Consider the following 21,509-nt stretch of genomic DNA (forward strand, 5'->3'; position numbering starts at 1 on the left):
GGAGCCAAAAAACAGCAACCACTCAGTGTAACACACTTCCTCGCTAGCATGAGAACCTTACAGCACTGCCAGAGCCAGCCCACTGAGGCTGCACACCTTGTCTCCACAGCCTTTATACTGCAGTGTTGATTGCTGAGTGGAGCCAGCTGTACACTGGCTCCCTAGGGGAAAGGGGCGGGACCCAAGTCATCGGAGAGAGTAACACTACACATGCATATACACACCACTACTGCGCACAACACCCTGCATAACAATATGTGTAAGTTCTCAACATTCAGTGTATTTTTTTTACTCAACTCCTTGAAATAAAGCTGAAAATCTCTAATAACATCTTGATGGTTTCTTTTTAAATCAGTTGTAGTGTTCGTGTGAAGTGGAAATAAATTCTACAGCTTCAGTGAGTGTACAAACATTTCCAGCCCTAACTGCACAATTTTATTAAACGCATCCTAGACATTCAGAACTGTTGCTTGTTGTTCTTTTGTTACCTAATTACTAAGTCGAAGCAGCAGATACAGTGTATAAGTGGAGGTCAATTCTTAGCGTAGGATAAGAGGCACATTATTGAAGGTGTTCTTCAGATTAAATCTCCATCATTGTTCATTTCCTGAGCTTGATGTAGCACCTGCCACATGGAGTAAGGCGTGGAGACAGAGAAATGTTAAGAAGAAATCATTATGTAAAAGCATTAATAGTGTGTGTCCCCACATTAAATCATAGCCCTTGTGACAGTGGCGGTACTGTGGAAGACACTATTGTTGAGTTTTTGTGTCTTGGACATATGTGTGCCATAAGAGAAAAACTTTGCTTAATAGGAACGACAGGAATTTCTAACAAGATTGACTGTAACAGTGGAGATTTTAATGTATGTCATGTTTTACTTAAATTTTTTGAAACAATTGATGCTCAAGTAATCTGTATTAACCAATATCTCAGGCTCTATATGCTCCAAATGCTCACTTTTATATAGTTCCTTCTACTCTATGACATCAGTGAGGCAGGATATTCTTAATGTGGCCGTCTTAGGCACAGAGCTCTGACTGTGAGCATGTGCAGCAGCCCCACCTACCTGCTGTTTAACCCTTCTGATTATGAGATACAGCCAATCAGAAGGTCGCCTTACAGGGAAAAGAGGTAAAACAACTTGATTTAGCGGGATGATGATTTCACCAAGGCTCAGTGTAAGGTATATAAAATATAGTCTTAACTGTGAATCATGCACAGCTAGGAATGCAACAGTCACTCAAATAATAATTGGTTACAACCAAGGTATGCAGAAGAGCATCTCTGAATGTACAACTTATTCAAACCCTGAAGCAGATGCAGAGGCTACAGCAGTAAGATCACACCAAGGACCACTCCTGTCAGCAACATGAGTAAGATGAGCCTACAGCTTGCATGTGCTCACCAAAATCCATCCAAAATCCAAAAGTGTTTCCTGGTCTGATGAATCTGGATGTGAGGGTCAGAATTTTGTGTAAACATCATAAACACTTGGTTTCATCCTGCCTTGTATCAACAGTCAGGTTGGTGGTTGTAGTGGTGAAATGATGTGGGGGATATTTTTTTTTGGCCAAATTTGGGGCTCTTAGTATGAGCTAAGTATCATTTAAACACCACATCCTATTTGAGTAGTGTTGCTGATCATGTCCATGCCTTAATGACCACAGTGTACTATCTTCTGATGGCTGCTACCTGCTGGATAACACACCATGTTACCAAGCTCAAATCATCTCACATGCTCTCCAGAGTCACTAAATCTCAATCCCATAAAGCACATATAGACCAGATACTCTGAGAAATGTTTCCAGCACCTTAAATTTATGCCATGAAGAATTAGGGCAGTTCTCAGGGCAAAATGGGGTCCACCGTTGTAATAGCAGGGTGTAAAGTGGCAGATGTGAGTCTATATGTATAAATAGCATTTTACTTCTTAAAAAAAAAAACCTACCTGTAAGTGGACACCAGAAATGATGATCTCCGTAAAAGCACCAATTATGTTCTGCAACAATCGCCCCAAAAATGAAAGAACGGCAAAAAGAATTAAGGCTTCAAAATCCTTACGTGTAAATGTAAGACGTTATTTCCACACTGTCCAAGAGTGAATCAACCCCCAACAAGTATGCACCATCACCAACCAGCTGGGCCCAAGAACAAGAAGGACTTTTCACAACTACTCCAGCCAGTGTGAGTACAGTAATATCACATTCTTAATCCCTGCTGACAAGAAACGAAGTTGCAAAAATGAATTGAACAGGAATGGCTCCAAAGCCTGAAATAGCTGCAACAGACAGGAGTCTCAGAGAATAATGTAATTGGGCTGCTTAGTGACAAAGCTGTGGAAGAAGGAAGAGAAGGAAGGGGAGAGTTCAGAGCTTTTCTGGGTTTCCGCTGTATAAAGAAGCATTAACGATGGAAAAATTTGTTAAGATAAGGGGTAAAGAGGCATAGCAAGGTTGAATTTGTTTATGATTTTTAATAACATGCAGTAAGTGTGACAGAATGCAGGACTTTAATATTTTGTAAAAATGCATAAATAAAGCCTTAAATGATTTTCTTAAAAGTAAATCAGACAAAAATAGAATTGATTTCATTAAATCCATGCATTTTACATCAATAACACATTCCTATATATTCATCTTTGTGCGTCAAAACCCTTTTGATGATATTCCTTGATTATGATGGAGAGAGATTGAGCTGTCAGCAGCAATAATTCAACAGAGCTCCTGTGCGGTGTCTGCCCTGGGCAAGTGTCATTGGAAAAAAAATGAAAATGCCACAATCACTATCACCAGAATGATTGTGAAAAGTTTATTCTTAGGGCCTGTCTGATTAATGCAAATTACACAGTGCTGCACACGCCTGGAAAAACTAGAGGGACCACGTTACCACGAAGTCTTCACTTTCTGTGCTTAGCCATTGTTTTAATAATTAACAACCTCTCGCTTCCAGGTTTTACCGGAAATCAGTTGCACAGTGGAGTTAGACTGTTTTTATAAGGGGGACCCTCACTCTTATTATTTGCTTATGCAGGCATGACTTACATGTAGAAGTGCATTAGATGACGTCATATAAGTCATGAAAATGTTTGCCTTTTTCCTGTTTTTTAATGATTCTCACACCTATGTTTCAGATCAGCAAAGACAAATAAAAACAAGGTTTTTGAGTGGCCTAGTCTGGACTTCCTATTGAGCTGCATCGGCATGACCTTAAACAAGCTGTTCATACTGGAAAATCCTCCAACATGACAACTCTGCAAAGAAGAGTTTAAAATTCCTCCATAGTCATTTTAAAGACTTGTTAGATTAACTCACTTATGGTAAAGGGGTGGATAATCAGTTATTGAATGTAGTCGCCAATTACTTTTTCAGATAGGGCCCGATGGGTTTATGTAGCTTTTTTCCTTGTAATAAATGAAATCATCATTTAAAAATGGCATTTTTCATTTACTCAGGTTATCGTAATCACATTTCAGTTACACTGCAACTATATTTTCTACTACTGGGGTCACCAAAATTAAGATTACATTTCCTGGTGAATTTCAAAAGAAGTCCCACAAGGTTTAATTTTAGGTCCTCTTTTATTTCTTATTTTTATAGACAATAATTGTAAGAATAAGTTTACAGCTAAAGTGCACCTTTATGTCGACGAGTCAATATTCTACTGGTATTCATATCCTATAACAGAAATGAGAAAAATCACCTTACAAATACTTTGGTATGTGGGTGGATTAAATTTTCCTTTAAGCTAAACTGGAATTTTTTATTATTAAAATAGGGCCTTTTTAAATTAGCAGTCAGAGAAACGCTTGTATAGGCTACATTTGTTTATGTTCTTGTATAAGGTGGCATTATTTACGCACATGCTGGCTCTTGCACATTTCATTTTCTAGACACTGGGTATCACAGTTCTTTATGTTTTATATCATTTTATCATTTTATATCATCATTGTCCAGTACACATGAGTGTGTACTTTATGAGTGTCAGGACACAACAGTATTAGTATATTTTTACACTGGACATATGCCTTTGTTATCTGCTAACTGCTATGATTTTTGCTGTTCTACATGGTTTCTCTTATGAACATGGTGGAGCAGGCTCACTCATTTTGCACCCTGGTGATGGAATAACCTTCAGGCTTTGAAAAAAAGAAGACTCATTTTTCCATAGCCAAAGCTGAAGCTTTTGTTGACTCTGCTCACGCTTCATCTCTCTTTTGCTTCGTTTCAGATCTTTTTGGTCTGATAATATTGAAAGTGTATTACACCTGTAGCCATGGAAGCACGAGTGATCCCACTCAGCGATCTCCCTGGGAGGCAAAACCCTCTCATTTAGACAGAGACATGGATATGTGAGCAGCCACCTGTGATTATGGTGCGGTTACATAACGAGGTTTACAGTCTAGATGTGTGAACTGTGTGATCTACTGTTCTCAAAGCTTGCATCGCCACGGCCTTACATTATGCAGGAACCAGTACAGTACCTGTTGCTGACACAGACTGAGAGGCCCCTTAAAAGGATTCTTTGAGCTCCATTAGTTGACGTCCTCAGCAAAACACAATAGGCTGGTGATGATCACACACAGGCTATTGCAAATCACCCTCAGAAGTCTGAAATCAGAGGCTGCCAGGGAGAAAGAATAAGAGCGTAGAGAGAGAAAGGGAAAAAAAAGAGAGAGAAAGACAGAGAGAGGGAGGGTTCCTGCACTGATGAATCATTAGTGATAAAGCTAGGGCTGAGCCAGTATGGCTGTATTTAGAAACTTCTCACTCTTTCAGCCCCCTCTCTTACTAATTGTCATCTCTTTTAGCGTTTGACTGATGACAGGCTCTCTGAGAAGATGTGCGAAAAGGGGAGCAGACACACAGCTCTGAGGGTAATGTCACAGTTTTGAAGCTGTCAAGGGTAACGGTAAAGTACTCCACATTGGTGATGACTGAGAAAAAAGCTACAGCTTGTTCTCCAAAAAACAACTTAAGGCAAAAACCAGGGACACTGGAGAGTGTTGCGGGCACGGTGACACACCAAAACAAATAGACTTGTGAGTTAACTGTGTTTTCCTGGAGGAGGTTATTTGTAAAATGCTGTTTCAGTATATGGTGAGAGGAACTGGGCAATAGTGATTGTCATCTCTCTAATATTTAAAAGCTTCACACACACACACACACACACACACACACACACACACACACACACACACACACACACATACACACACACATACACACACACACACACACACACACACATCCTGTGGTCAGATGTGTTTGATTAGTTGTTGGTGACAAGTGTGAAAGGCATCTCCCTTCCCTGAGACACAGCACCCAGCAGCATGATATTTTGAACCCATGGAGCCTTTCATTCGTGGAATTGGCTACCACAGGGTCAAAAAGACACATTATCATTTTGCCCTGGTCATGTCAATATTCTCACCTGAACCTGAAGTACATAACAGAGTAACCTCAATTACTTTTTAAATCTAGGATCACATTCATCTACAGAGTAAAAATTGAACAAATGGCCCTCAGAAAGGTGGTGAATTAAGAGCTATTCATCTACTTTTGATTAACTATGTCTGATGGTCTGCGTGTGTTTTCTGAATGATACGTCTGTGCATCAAGTTGCTGTCAACTGGTAGTACCATGATGTGAGAGGGAGGGAAGACAACAAGAGAGAGAGAGAAAAAAAGAGAATAGGGAAGGAGAAGAGAGGGAGAGAGAGAGAGAGAGAGAGAGAGGGAGGCTGCAAATGGCAGCTTCTGTGACACCACAGGAAGGAGGGAGGGAGAGGGAGAGTGAGAAAGAAACAGTCAGAGGGAGAGAGTGTGTGCACGAGAGAGGGAACAGCAGTCCAACCAGATCAGATTGCAAAAGATTGATAGAGAGAGCTGTTCTGTTAATAAGTAGTTTTATGGAAAATATGACAGGCAGACTAAATACAAATAAAAATTAAGGATGAACACCAGCTGAAGACAATGCCTCTGAAGATGGAGATACAAAAACCTGAATTTTCACTTGGATAGTTCTCATTTTGCACCTGTTCTGCAAGTCCAGCGCTGACTAACGGCGGCTTGGGCCAAGGTTTCTGGTGCGATTCAGCCTCGTCAGAGCTCCGCTTCACCTGCGCTCGCAAAAGCACCTGAAAACGACAGAGAGAGAAAGAGAGAGAGAAATCACAGAAGGATGAAGAAATTCAAAAGAAGCCTTATCCTTTTGCTGAAGACGAAGGAGTGGTTTTCTTCAGTATTAGATTAGCAACAAAGAAGGAGGAGTTGTAGTGGCAGATGGAGAGAATGCTTCAGTTTGGTTAACAGGGATACTGGGAGAGAAGATACCATCTTTTAGTTCTGCAACCTGGTGTAGGACAAGTAATCATAAAGGTAAGATATGGAGAGAAAACTTTAACCTGAACTTGGGGCCTGAATCTATTGTCGTTCTGTGTCAAATATCATTGCTCTGTGGCAGTGGAAACGGCAATTTCTACTTTTAAGAATTCCCAACAGAACCAACCAGTCATTCTGCTGAAATTCAATCAGAATAATCTGAAGTAGTTGTTAAAAATCCTTGAATTAGACTAAACCAAAGTCATGTGCATCTTTTCAAGCAAGGACATGTCCCCACGAACCCAGAACTCTCAATATGAGCAATGCCACGCAATGATACCTGATCTGATAAGTTTAAGCACCACAAATTGAACTAGTAGTATAATTGTGTCGTGTAAAATCCACAGAGCAGGTACTGTGTTATAGAGTATAGCTTAAATTAAGCACAAATTAACATAAATATAGTATTATAGTTTGTGTGGATTTTTCCACCAGAAACCTTTCATGCATGCAGGGTTAATTAATTTAATTATGGCATCAGATTCTGGCCTTCCCTGCTGATATCGACAAGCTTCCAATTCGCACAGGGTTAAAACAAAAGTAATAAAAATAAGCTGGCATTTACTTTGATCCAAATCACCTATTATTATTCAGTACAATAGGAATGCAGAGCGAGAAAGCATTAAAATGAGGAATAAACATGGTTTAATCACGCACAGCAGCAACTCAGATTTACCAGTTTAGTCTACACACCAAACTGGTAAATGTGTTAACTTTGCGAGTTTCTGATCTGGGTTATTATAAATCATGCTTATGCTTAGTCATGCTTATATGCTATTTAGTATAGCTGTGCATATTTATAAAAATGGGTCAAATTAAACAGGCAATTTTAGCTTTTCACTTTCAAATATGGTTTGCATCTGGTAGCATAATTAATGGCATAAATTAAATGAATTAGTTTGTTGTTTCAAAACACAAGAGGTTGTCAATCAACCGAAGCATAAATCCAGTCAACGTAAATAAATAATCTGCCTGCTTTACATTTAAATAACTCAATATTGTGGGAGTTGAGGACAGCAAGTATCAAGGGACCAGTGGGCTGTTTCAGGTGGTGCACTTTTCTGCCTGTGTATAAAGAAATCACTGATGTGCAGGTACAAAGGAGACACAGGATGAAGAGAATGAACATTATGCAATCCTGCCCGAGAGTTCAATGACCTCATCTCGCTTTTTATCTCAGCTTAGTTCAGTTTGACATAATGTACGAATAGTTTTGTATTAAAACTAATGTTGTCAGAGTTTTTTTTACCGTAGACGTCACTTCATATTTGAAATTGCAGAGTCTGGGTTTAATATGGATGATTCAGCTTGTGAAAATGGGCACAAACAATTAAAATAAATTGCACAAGTAAAGATCAAAAAAGCCCAGAGTGAAGCTCACATGTGGGAACGATCAATCAGTGGGAACCAGGTGTTTGAACAGTGGAATAGCTACAGGTGCAGCTGTAAAAAACCACTAATGTTGTTCTACTTAATAAAGCAGCTGTTCTAACAATGTGTGAAGGCGATTCAGTAATTTATGTTACGTTTATCAGTCTTATAGTACAATTCAATGCACCGAGCACCTAAGATGGTTTTTCAGCACGGAGGATGACTTACATACAGAGTCCAGCCTCCGGTGTTGGTAACTGTTTATAGTTTTACTATTTCTGTCTAGCGATTAGTCACTGGTGCACCTGAAAACTCCCAAAAAATAAAAAATAAGATGTAAAGTTGTTTGCATAACATATTTCAGACAGCATCTTTCCATGTCGAGGTGGTGTCACTTTCTATAGTAAAATACTTGCGGGTCACTTGAGACGAGACGGTTCCACATGGTGAGCTATAGGAAAATACAATGACACCTGAGCCTCGGCTCTTCCTTTACAATGGCCTTGGGAGGTGGGCTGGGATCATAGTTCCTCAGCAGCTCAGTTTTCTGCGAGCTTGTCTTGAGATGAGGTGCCCTCTCCAAGTCCACTTCATTGTTGCCGCCCAATCCCTTCTTTTATTTTGCACATCCAATTATTCATTCTATTCATCCTAATCAGCAGGCGAGCTTATTATCTCCCCCAGTCGCTCCTCTCAACTCCCTAAGAACAGACACGATGGGCGAGGTCACAAAAAGGTTACACAAGAATTTTATTGAATTTGGTGCAAATCACTTTCTGTGCCCTGCCTTTTAAAGGAAAGATGTGTGTTCTTTGGTCAAAGATGTTTTTCAGACTTGAAGTGCTTTAAACACAGAACAAAACAATATGCAAAAAAAATGCACTGCTAATAGCCTTCCTCTGAGATAATGTCACGCTGCATGTTGCGTAAGATTTACATTTGAATGCTGACTTGATATAGGAATTAACAAATAATAATAAAGGTGCAATAAAGATGATCCCAATTAAACAAGCAATATGTAGAACCTGTTGCAACTTCCAGACTGACTGACATGATCCTCAGCTAATGCAATATATGTATATATATATATATATATATATATATATATATATATATGTATGTGTGTGTGTGTGTGTGTGTGTGTCTGTGTGTAAATAACAAACATAAGGTTGCTATTTTTAGCTGTGCTCTTCTGGGAGTGTAATGCAACATTTGTCCAAAGCAAACATGTAAAAATAGCATATTTGTTTTCCTGACACGGAAGAATTTACCTAATTGGACAATTTAAAGACTGTGCATGATGTAATTGGGCTAGAGATCAAGAGAACTTACACCTGAAAAGAGTGTGAATGAGAGCAGCGCGTAGTGTGAGTGTTAGGCAGACGGCGGGACACCTGGGATTTTACATTGCACATGACTGAACTGTCTAGTCTTCAGGGTCCAAATCATGAAGGCAGACACACAACGGATGTGTCCAGGCGATAAAAGCTGTCTGCACCCAGAGGGACCTCAGTAAACTCCCATGGGTCAAACTTCTTAACCCTCAGGCTCGACATCCAGCTCAGGGGCCAGGTTATCTGCTGCCAAACAGTCATTTTACAGCTCTACTAATTGTGATCCATTTTATCCCACTCTGACATTTCTACACTCGCAAGGTTTAAAATATCAACTTATCATGTGTCTACCTCATCATATTGTTGTAAGCTCAAGTTCTACCATATAATTAAGAATTATTATGCAATACCGGGCACTGTACCAGGAGAAAATCCTCTACCTACTTGTATGCTGCAGCAAGAGAAGAGAATATGAACCTGCAGCACCCTCACAACATGATTAATAACCCTGGAAATTTTACAGAATGGGGCCAAATAAATAGAGCCCGTCTTTATTAATCTCTTTATATAGAATCTGGAATTGCATGTCCATAGAATCAGTGGCACACATACCCTTAGGAGTTTAAATAAACAAGTACTACCCCATCCAGTCCCCTGGCAGAAGCAGAATGCTAAAAGGACAATGGCCTCAAAAGAAACAATGGAAGAATTATACTCATAGACTGTTTATACCACTTTGTAGGATTCCTTATTACTTAATGGCCTCTCTTATGAGCTGTGATCAAAAACCTGATTCAACTTTGGCCAATTTCTTATCTAAAGCATCTTCTTGTGCTACTTATATTTTTAGATCTCTTCCTGGAAGTTCTTTTCAGATCACTTAGACAGGTTTCTATGATTTGACAACAGACCTCAAAATTGTATAGATCAAACTTAAACTTGTCTTTCATGTCAATGTCTTTCATGACGCTGGTAGTGTGTACCAGCGTCCCATTTCCGGAGTCTCGTGGCTACACTAGCGAAATGTTTGTTCACAACCTGGATCAGTCACTAGATGTGGCTGCACCTTCATCAAGCCTGAAAAATTGCAGTTTTGACACACTTTTGCCGATTGTAGAAGCACCACTTAATATGGCAACATAATGACACTTTCACTGAGAGAGCTTAAAAAACCCCCAAAAAAACAAACAGCCAACCTCAAAATTGGCTTGAGGGTCTTACGATCCGCAAAATTTAAATCAGGTGAGGCTTTTGATTTTAATGGACCTGTTCTCATAACTTTTTGAACACTGCTCATTCAACAGGCATCCTCATTATATTAAAAAGAACAATTAGGAGCAGTGACTCATACAAGAGTTAATTTGTTCATTAAGTAATAATAAACATCTGGCAGGGTAAGGCCTCCACTGTGAACCTTCTTTATAATTTGCAAGAGAAAAGCAGAGGAAATGCTAGTTGACAGAAGTGGATGTGCTGTGAGGCCAGCTCCTCACTTACCCAGTCGACATCAAAAGACATGAGGGCCCTTGAGTGAGGACCAATTGGATTTTGAGTCGTGAGGTTTAGAGAAAGGAAGATGGATACTACTACTACAGCTTGTACTAGGAAGTACAACAGAAACAATATTGCTACAATACTGAAAGTCTTAGTTTTTTATTTATTCAGCATAGATTTGGGAGTCTACAAACTTAAAAGAAGATGGACTCTAGCAAGACTGACTGCACTGATTAAGAGACATGTGGACATAGAAACTAGAGATAACTTGAAATTTTACAAAAGGTCAGTGTAGGTTTTTTTTTGTGTGTGTTTTTTAATAAAAACATGTATAATGCTGTGAAAGGTAATGATATGAAGTCCTGAAAAAACATTGTCATTCAGATAAATATATGCAAAGAACCAAGTCGTTGTAGGCTTAAATACACATTTCACTGTCATTTTCTGGACAGAAAAGTGGTTATACATGTATCATTTAAAAGCTTTAATAATGAATATCTCAATTTCAAATACACAAATAAATAAACAGAAAGATTTTCAGGCATATTCTCCTCTTCTGATTTTTTTCTGCAGGGATTGGATTAAGACACAAGGCTACCAACTATCCACCTAAATGACTCACTGACATGCAACTGAGCCAGTGATCAAGCTGTGAAGGGGCCTTGATCCCACACTGGGACTCCAGGTCTGCCCTTCTACTCTAACCCTGCAGCTGGAGGTGCCGTCAGGAACATGAGCGTGGGAAGAATCAACCGCTACAGCATTGTGTCATCTGAAGAAGAGGGTCTGCGCCTCACTACCATGCATGGTATGAATGGATTTGGCAATGGCAAGATCCACACACGCCGCAAGTGCCGCAACCGCTTTGTGAAAAAGAATGGCCAGTGTAATGTGCAGTTTGCCAATATGGACGACAAGTCGCAGCGCTACATGGCCGACATCTTCACGACGTGTGTTGATATCCGCTGGCGATGGATGCTCGTAGTCTTTACTCTTGTGTTTGTTGTCTCTTGGCTGGCCTTTGGCTTAGCTTTTTGGGTTATAGCTTTGCTGCATGGAGATCTGGACAACCCAGCTGGAGATGACAACTTCACTCCATGCGTTCTACAGGTCAATGGATTTGTGGCTGCCTTTCTATTCTCCATTGAAACGCAGTCTACCATAGGTTATGGCTACCGCTGTGTGACTGAAGAGTGCCCAGTAGCTGTCTTTATGGTGGTCTTTCAGTCTATAGTTGGCTGCATCATTGACTGCTTCATGATTGGCGCCATCATGGCCAAGATGGCAAGGCCTAAGAAGCGAGCACAAACGCTCTTGTTTAGCCACAATGCTGTCATTGCCATGCGGGATGGAAAGCTGTGTCTAATGTGGAGGGTAGGGAATCTGCGCAAGAGCCACATTGTTGAGGCCCACGTCAGAGCACAGCTCATCAAACCTCGGATAACTGACGAGGGGGAATACATCCCTCTAGACCAGATAGACATTAATGTGGGCTTTGACAAAGGCCTGGATAGGATTTTCTTGGTTTCACCTATCACTATTCTACATGAGATAGATGAGGAGAGCCCTCTTTTTGGGATCAGCAAACAGGACTTGGAGACCGCAGACTTTGAGATTGTTGTCATCTTGGAGGGAATGGTTGAAGCAACCGCCATGACCACCCAGGCTCGCAGCTCCTACTTGGCCTCAGAGATCCTTTGGGGACACCGGTTTGAGCCTGTGTTGTTTGAGGAGAAGAACCTGTACAAGGTGGATTACTCTCACTTTCACAAAACTTATGAGGTGCCGTCCACCCCCCGCTGCAGTGCCAAGGACATGGTGGAAAACAAGTACCTAGTCCCCAGCTCTAATTCTTTCTGCTATGAAAACGAGCTGGCCTTCCTTAATCGCGATGATGAGGAAGAGGATGTAGGTGGTGGAAGCAGAGCACTGGCGAACCTCAGTCCAGATCGAAATAGCCGACCTGAATTTGAACGCATACAGACCACCAGGGTCCTGGATCAAAGGTCATATCGTAGAGAATCGGAAATATGACCTCTACACTTTGACCTGATGGTCAAATTTCAATAACTTTATTAAGGGTAAAAATGCAGAACAATGCAAAGTGCCATAGGAAAAGCTGACTACTGTGAAAGAGTGTAAAGGTGACAGGACAACAGTAAAAGGGACTTAATTGGAAGAAATGGGTAAAAGTGGGTGTATGCAGCTTGGCAAATTGTGGTAAAGAATGTCTACAAACAAGGAAAAAGCTAGAGGGATACCTTCTTCCTTTATGGAAACTTGAATCTTTTTTTCACACGGTCATTTTGAGTTTAGAGTGTTAACTGATAGAGCATCAAAAAACCTTTATGACAAAACCTTATAATCGAACCTTAGGTGTAAATACATTTATTAGATAAGTTATGTTTTGTGTGCAGTATCAGTTTCCAAAAACACTTTTAAAATTAAAAGTTGCTATTTCAAATTGTTTGTGAGATCAAAGATAATGTTGGAAGGCTTCTCTTAAGCTGTCTTCGAATTGCTGCGATTTGCTGGAATTGCATTCAGTGACACATTGAAAATTTGTGCACCGCAGCATTCAGATGCAATGAGCCATGATCAAACGTCTGACCATGAGCCGCTAAGAACAACACAAGTCTACAACTTCATTCGAAACCCAAGCTAGGGACCCAGACTAGAATATAAAGGAAGGTGTTAAACAGAAATGAAACTGAATGGACTCCCTATTTATAATGACCTAATTCCTCTTACAAGCTAACAAACCACGATTTGGCTGCCTACAGATATGATGACATTTGCAAATACGGTTCAACTAAGAAGTCAAGTAAAACAAAACTTAATCACTGATTTTAGACAATCGTGCTACAGGTGGCAATATCAAAGTTTGTACTGATCAAATTAATAAATAAACAACCCTTAAAAATGCACACTGAAGTGCTCTTTTACTTTTTCCACTTATGTGACAAGCAAAGATCAACTAAAACCTTTATGTTATCACTCTTCACTACTTTATCCTGAATTCTACCAAGACAAAACTGGTATAAACTGACTACACTTAATTTTTTTTTTTTAAATGGATCTATGCATATTAACCTATCAGGGGACAAGCATCCTATAGAGCTAAGTGTGTGAGATAAAATTATCTAAAGGGATTAATTCAACGAATGCCCAATGCTTAAAAAACAAACTGAAATTAAAAAGGTATGGTGTCAATTTCCAAAGGAAGTTTATTTCACCAGAGTTAAATTAAATTTACAGTAAACTGACTGTCAAAAATGGATAAAGGAAGACTGCTTGATAGATTTATTTTGTCTGAGAGTGGGCCTATGATTAGGTTAAATCACAAATCTAAGATTTAGTTGTTTGTATCCTAAATGAACGAGCACCATGAAGTCTCCAGTATGGTTGCTTCGCTCACTGCTGCAACCTCGTCTCACAGTCTCTTGTATTTAAACCCGCCAGTACGGCGCAGGAAGCTGCTGCATTATTCTCTTGAATGATATTTGCCACCACTCATACAATATCACCACATAAGTGCTGATATAGGAGGAGAAGAAGTCAAAACCAGAAGCCAAGACTTTGTTGAGTGTTTTTTCCACAAACTCTCAAACCTTTCCTGCATCTCCCTCTGTATATCTGTGTGTCTCTGAGCTTCTGTGGCGGAGTATCATTAAGATGGCAGTAAAAGCCGACACGCTCATACACTCGTGTCTTCACCCAAGCTGCGAGCAGCCACGGCGTCACACGTCAGGTTACAAAAATTGAGAGGTACACAACCAGCACAAGGTACATAACAGATGATGTGACATCAAAATCAGCATGCGACACCAGCGACACAGCGAGCATAATGACCCCATTAGGCAGATGAGTGTGTGTACAACACTTTGTGCTTTTAGATTAAGTTTAAAATACTCAAAATGTATAAACCAACTTTATAACTGCTCTGACATTTCTATTCAGTTTACATCAACAGTGGTTATATTTGACTACTGTTGTTATAATGTTACTAAGAGAGCTTATTTCAAACTATACTTGGATTGTAGATTTACATGACAACATTTTATTGATGATACAACAAACTGAACCTTCATTAAGCTGAAAAGTCAGACGTCCAACAGTAACACACACAAAAAAAGACAGTGTTCCCTTTTTTAATACTTGACTTTTGCTTTTAAAACAGTACATACTGTAGACAGCTAAATGCAGTTTAGCAATATGCTAATAAATGAGTTAAGACACTGGAGGGAGTTCAGAATAGAAGCAATAAACACTGAAGCACACTTTTTTAAAAATGTGCTTATTCATGTTCATTCACAGATAACAAGTAAAAGGTTTTGTGCAAGGATAATGACCATAGAAGTTTTTTTGTTTGTTTTTGGAGTTTTTTTGTATTTTACTTATAATAAAACTTGTAATAAAAATAATTTCTCATGATTGATACCAAAGTAGTGGAGTGTAGCCTGGACTTAACTTGTTAAGTAATTGCTCCCACCTTAATCTTCCAAAACCAGTTCAGACAGAATGGGTAGATAGGCTCTAAGAAGGAGTTTGAGTCTCCAGTTTGCATATTTAAATCATTTCTAAAACTACATCAAAACATACAGTATATATCTGTCAAATAAAAATCTAAAACCAAATCAAGTAATCTTTTATTTGTAGTTTGCTATATAGAGAGTAGGTTAAAGTAACTATATAGAATTATTAAGCAAGATAGCTTTTCTCTATGGCATGGACAATAAGATTTAAAAAAGAGCCCTTATTCTATACCATGCCAATTTATCATCCAAACCTCAACATGTTCAGCATAAAGTTCAGCTTAATTATTACCTCAGTAAAATGTGTATTTCATGGTCCTATACAAAAAATTATGGGAAACATAAAAGATTCTATATGTGCAAAGAAGGAGATTTAGGTCTCATTCACACAGGCCTAGAGACCAGTCGGTGGCCACTGAGCAGCCACTGGTATCTAGGAAGAAATTTGTATTTTCTAACCGGTTATTGGTAGGTGGTGAGGCTGTTGGCTGTCGTTGGGTGAAATTGGTCACAAAGACGTATACGGTGCTGCATTTAAAATCTCCTTGCAATTACTTCAGTCACAAGCAGATTGCCTTTGTTGTCTGTAGTTTGCATGCTGTCTGCCAACAATCGCCGACTACTTGCCAAGCAGAAAATAAATTGTGCGAACTTTGATCCAAATTGGCAAACACATAACATTTGGCTTCAAATTAAAAGTATCTTCAAAGTTGCTCTCTCTTGCAACCTGTCAGCAACCAAGGCTATCTGCTAACAAAGCAATCACAATGAGGACGGGTAGAAAACCCTCTTTATGACCGATTTCACCTGGCAATAGCTAGGAGCCTCCTGCAACCCCTCAATAACTGGTTAGGAAACACCAGTTTCTCTAGCAACCAGTGGTTGCCAAGGGTCACCAGCTACTGTCTGTGCCTGTTTGGCTGAGGCCTTAACTGATTTAAAGAAATAGGAAATAGAAAAGAGGAACCATAAAATGGTTATTATGCTGGTCACAATGACTAATGTTTTCAGTTAAGTTGTCATACGTGTGAGTCTAAGATACTTCTTGGCTATATGTTGCTTTTTTTGTAGGATGTAGTGAAACATAAATAGATTTTTTGGGGCTTATAAATGAAGCATCCTTTACCTACCCTGAACATTCATATGTTCATTACCTTCTGGGAAGGTTTTGCACACTGATGTGTGAAGCCTCTGCACCTACTCACGAAACTTTAGTGATAAAAAACAGGTGAAGGGTCTACAGCTTCCACGCTGCATTAAAGAGATTCATTAAATTCAATTTCTACTGAATATTTTTTTTCAAAGATTGTTTTTCATTTTCATGTTGCCCACCCGAGCCCTTAAAAAAGAAGCACACACTAAAGTTTTAGCTAAATAAAACATTTATAGTGTAAAAAGAACAGTGATTATAAAAATGATAATAAGGAGCAGCCAGGATGAACAACCTGCTTATTTTTATACAAAGTTGTTGGGTTTTGGGTTTTTTTTTCATAGAATACAACAATCAATATTTATCTGTTTTTACCAGAGCACTACGATAAAAATCACACTGAGAGGCTAAAATGTAATTCTTGTCTTAGTTTTCAAATTTTCACTTTCTGTTGTTTCCTTTCTGCACAGAAGTTAATGATTAAACAAGTATTTCTCTTAAAGGGATGATTGGAAAAACCTTTGACCTCTGTAGAAGTCTTCCTATGTCCAGCAAAATGTCTACTGGGCTTTTTATTTTAATTCAAAGTCATTAAAATATTCAATTAAAAACAATGTGAATTTTTTTCATCTCTTTTGTTTCTTCATCCCTACCAAGTGTGGTCTGTGATGTATTGAAATGTACAGTCCAATTCAAACCTAGTGTTTCCTCGAGCATGCCCTCACGTGAGGTAATACATCACCACGAGGGGCGTGTGAAGAAGAGAGATCGAGCTTCGTGTCACCACAGTCAGATAACTTCCTGGGCTTGGGCCAATTATTCAAGAAGGCTCATCAATTAACCACTGTGACACACAAACAACTATTGGGGCCAGAGGCCTTTTGGCCCTGGGGAATTGAGCAGGAGGCCTGCAGCTGACTTTTTCATATCAATATGGCAACAACACATGACTTTGCTACAAGAGAGTAAAAAGAAACCTTACTGTTTTTCACAGAAGACAAATTGATATAACACAGTAGACAAAGTACACATGTTAATAAGAAGATGGATGATAGTTTCAGCATCTTAGTTTTGTGCATGCTGACTTGTTGTCATGACTTACAGTGTGGCCTGAATAGTGCTCTAAGTCAGCGGTCCCCAACCCCCGGGCCTCGGACCGGTACCAGTCCATGAGTCGTATGGTACCGGGCCGCGAGAGCTGAGGCTCAGGTGTGAAATGTATGGTTTTCAGGGTTTTTATCGGTTTTCAGCGTTATTTTGTTATCGTTTTTATTGTTAACTTGGTTTTCCTTGGTCTTTTCACGTGTGTTATGAATAAATCTTCTTTTTTTCGGTACCGGTACTAGTTTTATTTTGTTGTATTTATCCGCGACACCTTAAAGGCCGGTCCGTGAAAATATTGTCGGGCATAAACCGGTCCGTGGCGCAAAAAAGGTTGGGGACTGCTGCTATAAGTCATAACTCTCATTTTCTTTCTAAAATACGTTGAGGTTTTTCTTTTAAGTTTAAGGACTTCCACTGCTAATTAAAGCCCAAACAACACTGAATACGTTTATCGCTGCTATTTGAAAGGGAAAACTCTGAATTATCTAAAGTGATTTATTTTGTTGGGGTCCTTAAATTTTTTCCATCCAACTTCTTTGATATGCAATTCAAAGTTGGGGGCTGGGGATGGAGCCATCGCAGCTGTCATTGGGTTAAAGGAAGGTACAGCCTTGACATACAAAATAACTAGGCAAACTAACAAAGTCATTATAAGATAATATCAGCCAATGTTGTTGCCCAAGTACATGTAAGAGTATTTTATTGTTTGTATAAAACATTTGAAATTGGGAATACAGGTTTCATAAACAATATTGCTGCTGGTGGTTAGTGGGTTGACATAATTCTTCAGAGCTATCACAAAGATCGCCTCCTAACAAGACACACAGAGTGTGCAAAGCAGAAGTTACAAATACAATAGTGGCATACTGACAACAGCAGCTACACTGAAAGAAAACATGTATTTATCTGTAATTTGGATGAGATCTGTGGCCATAAGTTGGGGTGACTAAGTCACACACATTGAGGTCCATTTATAGGGTTAACGTTGCTGACCGCTGGTTGTGCTGAGATCAGGCATTGGGCCTCAGCACTAACTGACACCGGGATCACAGAGGCTGTACTGAAAGCTTTTGCCAACTTTGATTATATAACATGGACTAGGGAGTGTATGTTGTGCTTTGCATTGCTTAGTATCAGAAATACATAGAAAATGTGAAACTTTACTTAAAGTGATGAACTGTAACAGGGGTCGTGGAAGCCAGTTAAACTTAACACTGAAAATGAGCCGTCTTTAGAGGACTGAGATGTCAAACTGGTGTACTTCCTCAGTAGGATTAAACATCAAGAGGTCCTGGATAATTAAGGGCATGTCAGGATAAAATGTAGCCTACTGGGACAGGGAGACTCTGACTTCAGTTTTAATTATCCTGAGCAACTGAAATCCCATTGAATTCTTGCTATGCTAAGTATTTTGTGGCCTCCGTTTATCCACCCTAACAAATTGCTCAAATTTCTCAAGTAAATTTTGCTCTCACTTATTTAGTCATATATAAACACATATGACAATGTATCATGAGACCAAAATTATTAGCTAAAAGTAATTTTCCAAATCAGTATATTAATTACAGGCAAGTCAGTCATGCTCGGTCAGTGCTGGGATGTGAGGCTTTATTTCTTCTAAGTTTGGTAAATTATGATGACATAAAAATTGTATTGTATTTTTATAGCTTTAACTGTAGAATATGCCACTATTAACCTAAAATCGTGGTAAAACAAAAATGCACTGTCTGTTAATTCTAAAATATTCACGTAGTAGGTGTTAGCGCAGTGGTTAGCACTGATGCCTCGTAGCAAGAATGTCCTGGGTTTGACTCGACCACCCGGACAGGGCCTTTCTGTGTGGAGTTTGCATGATCTCCCAGTGGGTTTAGGTATTGCTGCTCTCTACCACAGTCCAAAGACATGCAGTCAGTGGGGATAGGTTTATTTAACAAAAACTGAACCAAAATGCAAAAGCTATGTGTGGACAATTAAATAAACCCCATGATTCAGTAGCTTATGGAATCATCTTTAGCAGCAGTGACTTGAAGTATTTACTTTCTGCATGACTTTATCAGTCTCTCACATAATAGTGGAAGAATTTTGACCCACTCTTCTTCACAATGTTGCTTCACTTCATTGCAGCTTGTGGATATTTATCCACACACAGCTGTCTCAAGTCGGGCTGACAACAGACTTTGACTGGGTCATTACAACAACCTTGTTTTTATTTTCTTTTTCAGTCATTCTGTTATAATATTCTGCTGAGCTTGAGATCACTGTCCTGTGGCATGACTCAGTTTCCGCCTCATATTTGACTCTAGATTACTTTGGTATACAGAGGAGTTCATGGTTGACTCAGTGATACCGAGGTCCTGTGGCTGCAAAACAAACCCAAACCATCAACTGTCCACCACCATGCTTGACAGTTGATGTGAGGTGTTCATGTTTTTATACTGTGTTTGGTTTTGGGAACCTTAATGTTGTGCATTATGACGAAACAGGGCACTTTTTTAAAACTCTTGTGGTTTGTTCATGCAATTTTGCAAACTCAAGTTATGCTGCAGTGTTCTTGTAAGATAGATAAGGTTTTCTCCTGTCAACCACTAAAAAAAAAAAAATCACATTGACAGTGTAATGAATGTTAACATTTAACAATTTTAAGCTAACAGAAGCCTGTAGAGTCTAAGATGTAGCCTGTGGGTTACAATCTCAATTTCTCTGAGATTTGTACGGTCTGACCTTGGGGTGAATTTGCTGGGACGTCCACTCCTGGGAGTATTAGCAACTGTCTCAACTGTTTTCCACGACAAATAATAAATCCCACTCTAGAATGAAAAACTTCAAATGGCCATACAGTTCTTCTCAGATTGATTGGAAACAGCAGTTGCTTCTTTAAGTTCATTAATGATGTATTTCCTAGTTGGCATTTTGCTAACACAGACCTGCATGCTCCAGACCTGCAAACTGCCAAATCGTCTGCTTTTATAGAGGTGCTCACACTTCCCCATGATCAGTTAATCAAGTGCATTTGATTATCAGCACCTGGCTGATTCTCTTAACTCCTCTGGAAGCAGTAAGGGTGTATTTACAAGTCCAGACTTCACTTTTAATGAAATGCTGTGGCGGGACCATTAGACAGCTGTGCATGAACAAATGCCCACGTACGTCAATGAAATTAAACAATGTTGTAAAGAAGAGTGGGCCAAAATTCCTCCACAATGATGCAAGAGACTGATAAAGTCATTCAGAAAACAGTTACTTCAAGTTATTGCTGCTGAAGGTCTTTCTAGAAGCTATTGAAGCATATGCTGTATGCTGGACCCGCATTTTGGATTAGGGTTTGTTAGACAAATAACGACACAGTGTAATATTTCACGCTTTGTAGCTCATCTTTGATTGTAATACCATCATTTTAAAACCTGCTATGGACCAGATGATTTTTTATTGAGTCCTGATGTATAAAACAATTTATTTCAAACACATCTCAACATGCATAACTTAAAAATGTAAAAAACAAAAAATACTGTAAACAGCCTATGCTTTTGTTACTATTACAATACACCACCATTAATTGTTGTATTTTGTAGTGCAGTGGTTAGCTGTTATCCGGTCGGGTCCTTGCTGCCATTCTGTGTGGAGTTTATAGTCCAAAGGCATCCATGAAGGTTAGCTGTTGAGTCTAAACTGGCCGTAAGTGTTTACGTTGTAAGTGTCTGCGTGTTAGCCTGTGGCTGTCAATCGGTTCAGGGTGAATCCCACCTCTCACCCAGTGATAGCACGGATAGGCTTCAGCCTACGATAGATAACCAGATAGCTAGATAGATAGAATGACTTGAATTGTGCAACAGACTTGACAACCTGGATCCCATGGGAATGTCCCCTCTGTGACTCCCAGGGAATAGACGAAGAAGCCAGCTGGGGTCTGGACAGAAACATTTACTAATATGATCTAAAAAAAAAAAAAAAAAGAAACTCTTACACCTACTAAAATGTAATTAAACTATATGAAAGGATGCAAGACATAGCCTGGCTAGGATCTCTGCCACCTAGCCCATATAGACTAGTTATAAATAATGCTGGAACACATTCCCTGTAGGCTGAATTGCTGATGACAGTAAAATGGGGGAAAACTGTGTTGAAGCAGCTATATAAAGCTC

At 39.3% G+C, this 21,509-nt stretch overlaps 1 protein-coding gene across 1 annotated transcript; it reads left to right on the forward strand.

Moving 5' to 3' along the window:
• Positions 1–6,131: 6,131 nt before the first annotated feature.
• kcnj12a (potassium inwardly rectifying channel subfamily J member 12a) lies at positions 6,132–16,880 on the forward strand. Its single transcript, XM_084938007.1, has 2 exons — positions 6,132–6,379; positions 11,155–16,880. Exon 2 carries the CDS (start codon positions 11,314–11,316, stop codon positions 12,613–12,615), a length of 1,302 nt encoding a protein of 433 aa, XP_084794133.1. The 5' UTR covers positions 6,132–6,379; positions 11,155–11,313; the 3' UTR covers positions 12,616–16,880.
• Positions 16,881–21,509: the final 4,629 nt, after the last annotated feature.

The sequence above is a fragment of the Perissodus microlepis genome, chromosome 8 (genome assembly GCF_051167445.1).
Source record: "Perissodus microlepis isolate ML-2025 ecotype Zambia chromosome 8, ASM5116744v1, whole genome shotgun sequence".
Lineage (NCBI taxonomy): Eukaryota > Metazoa > Chordata > Actinopteri > Cichliformes > Cichlidae > Perissodus > Perissodus microlepis.

Coding starts and splice junctions, on each gene's coding strand:
- kcnj12a (XM_084938007.1), top strand. CDS start 11,314: ATGAGCGTGGGAAGAATCAACCGCTACAGCATTGTGTCATCTGAAGAA.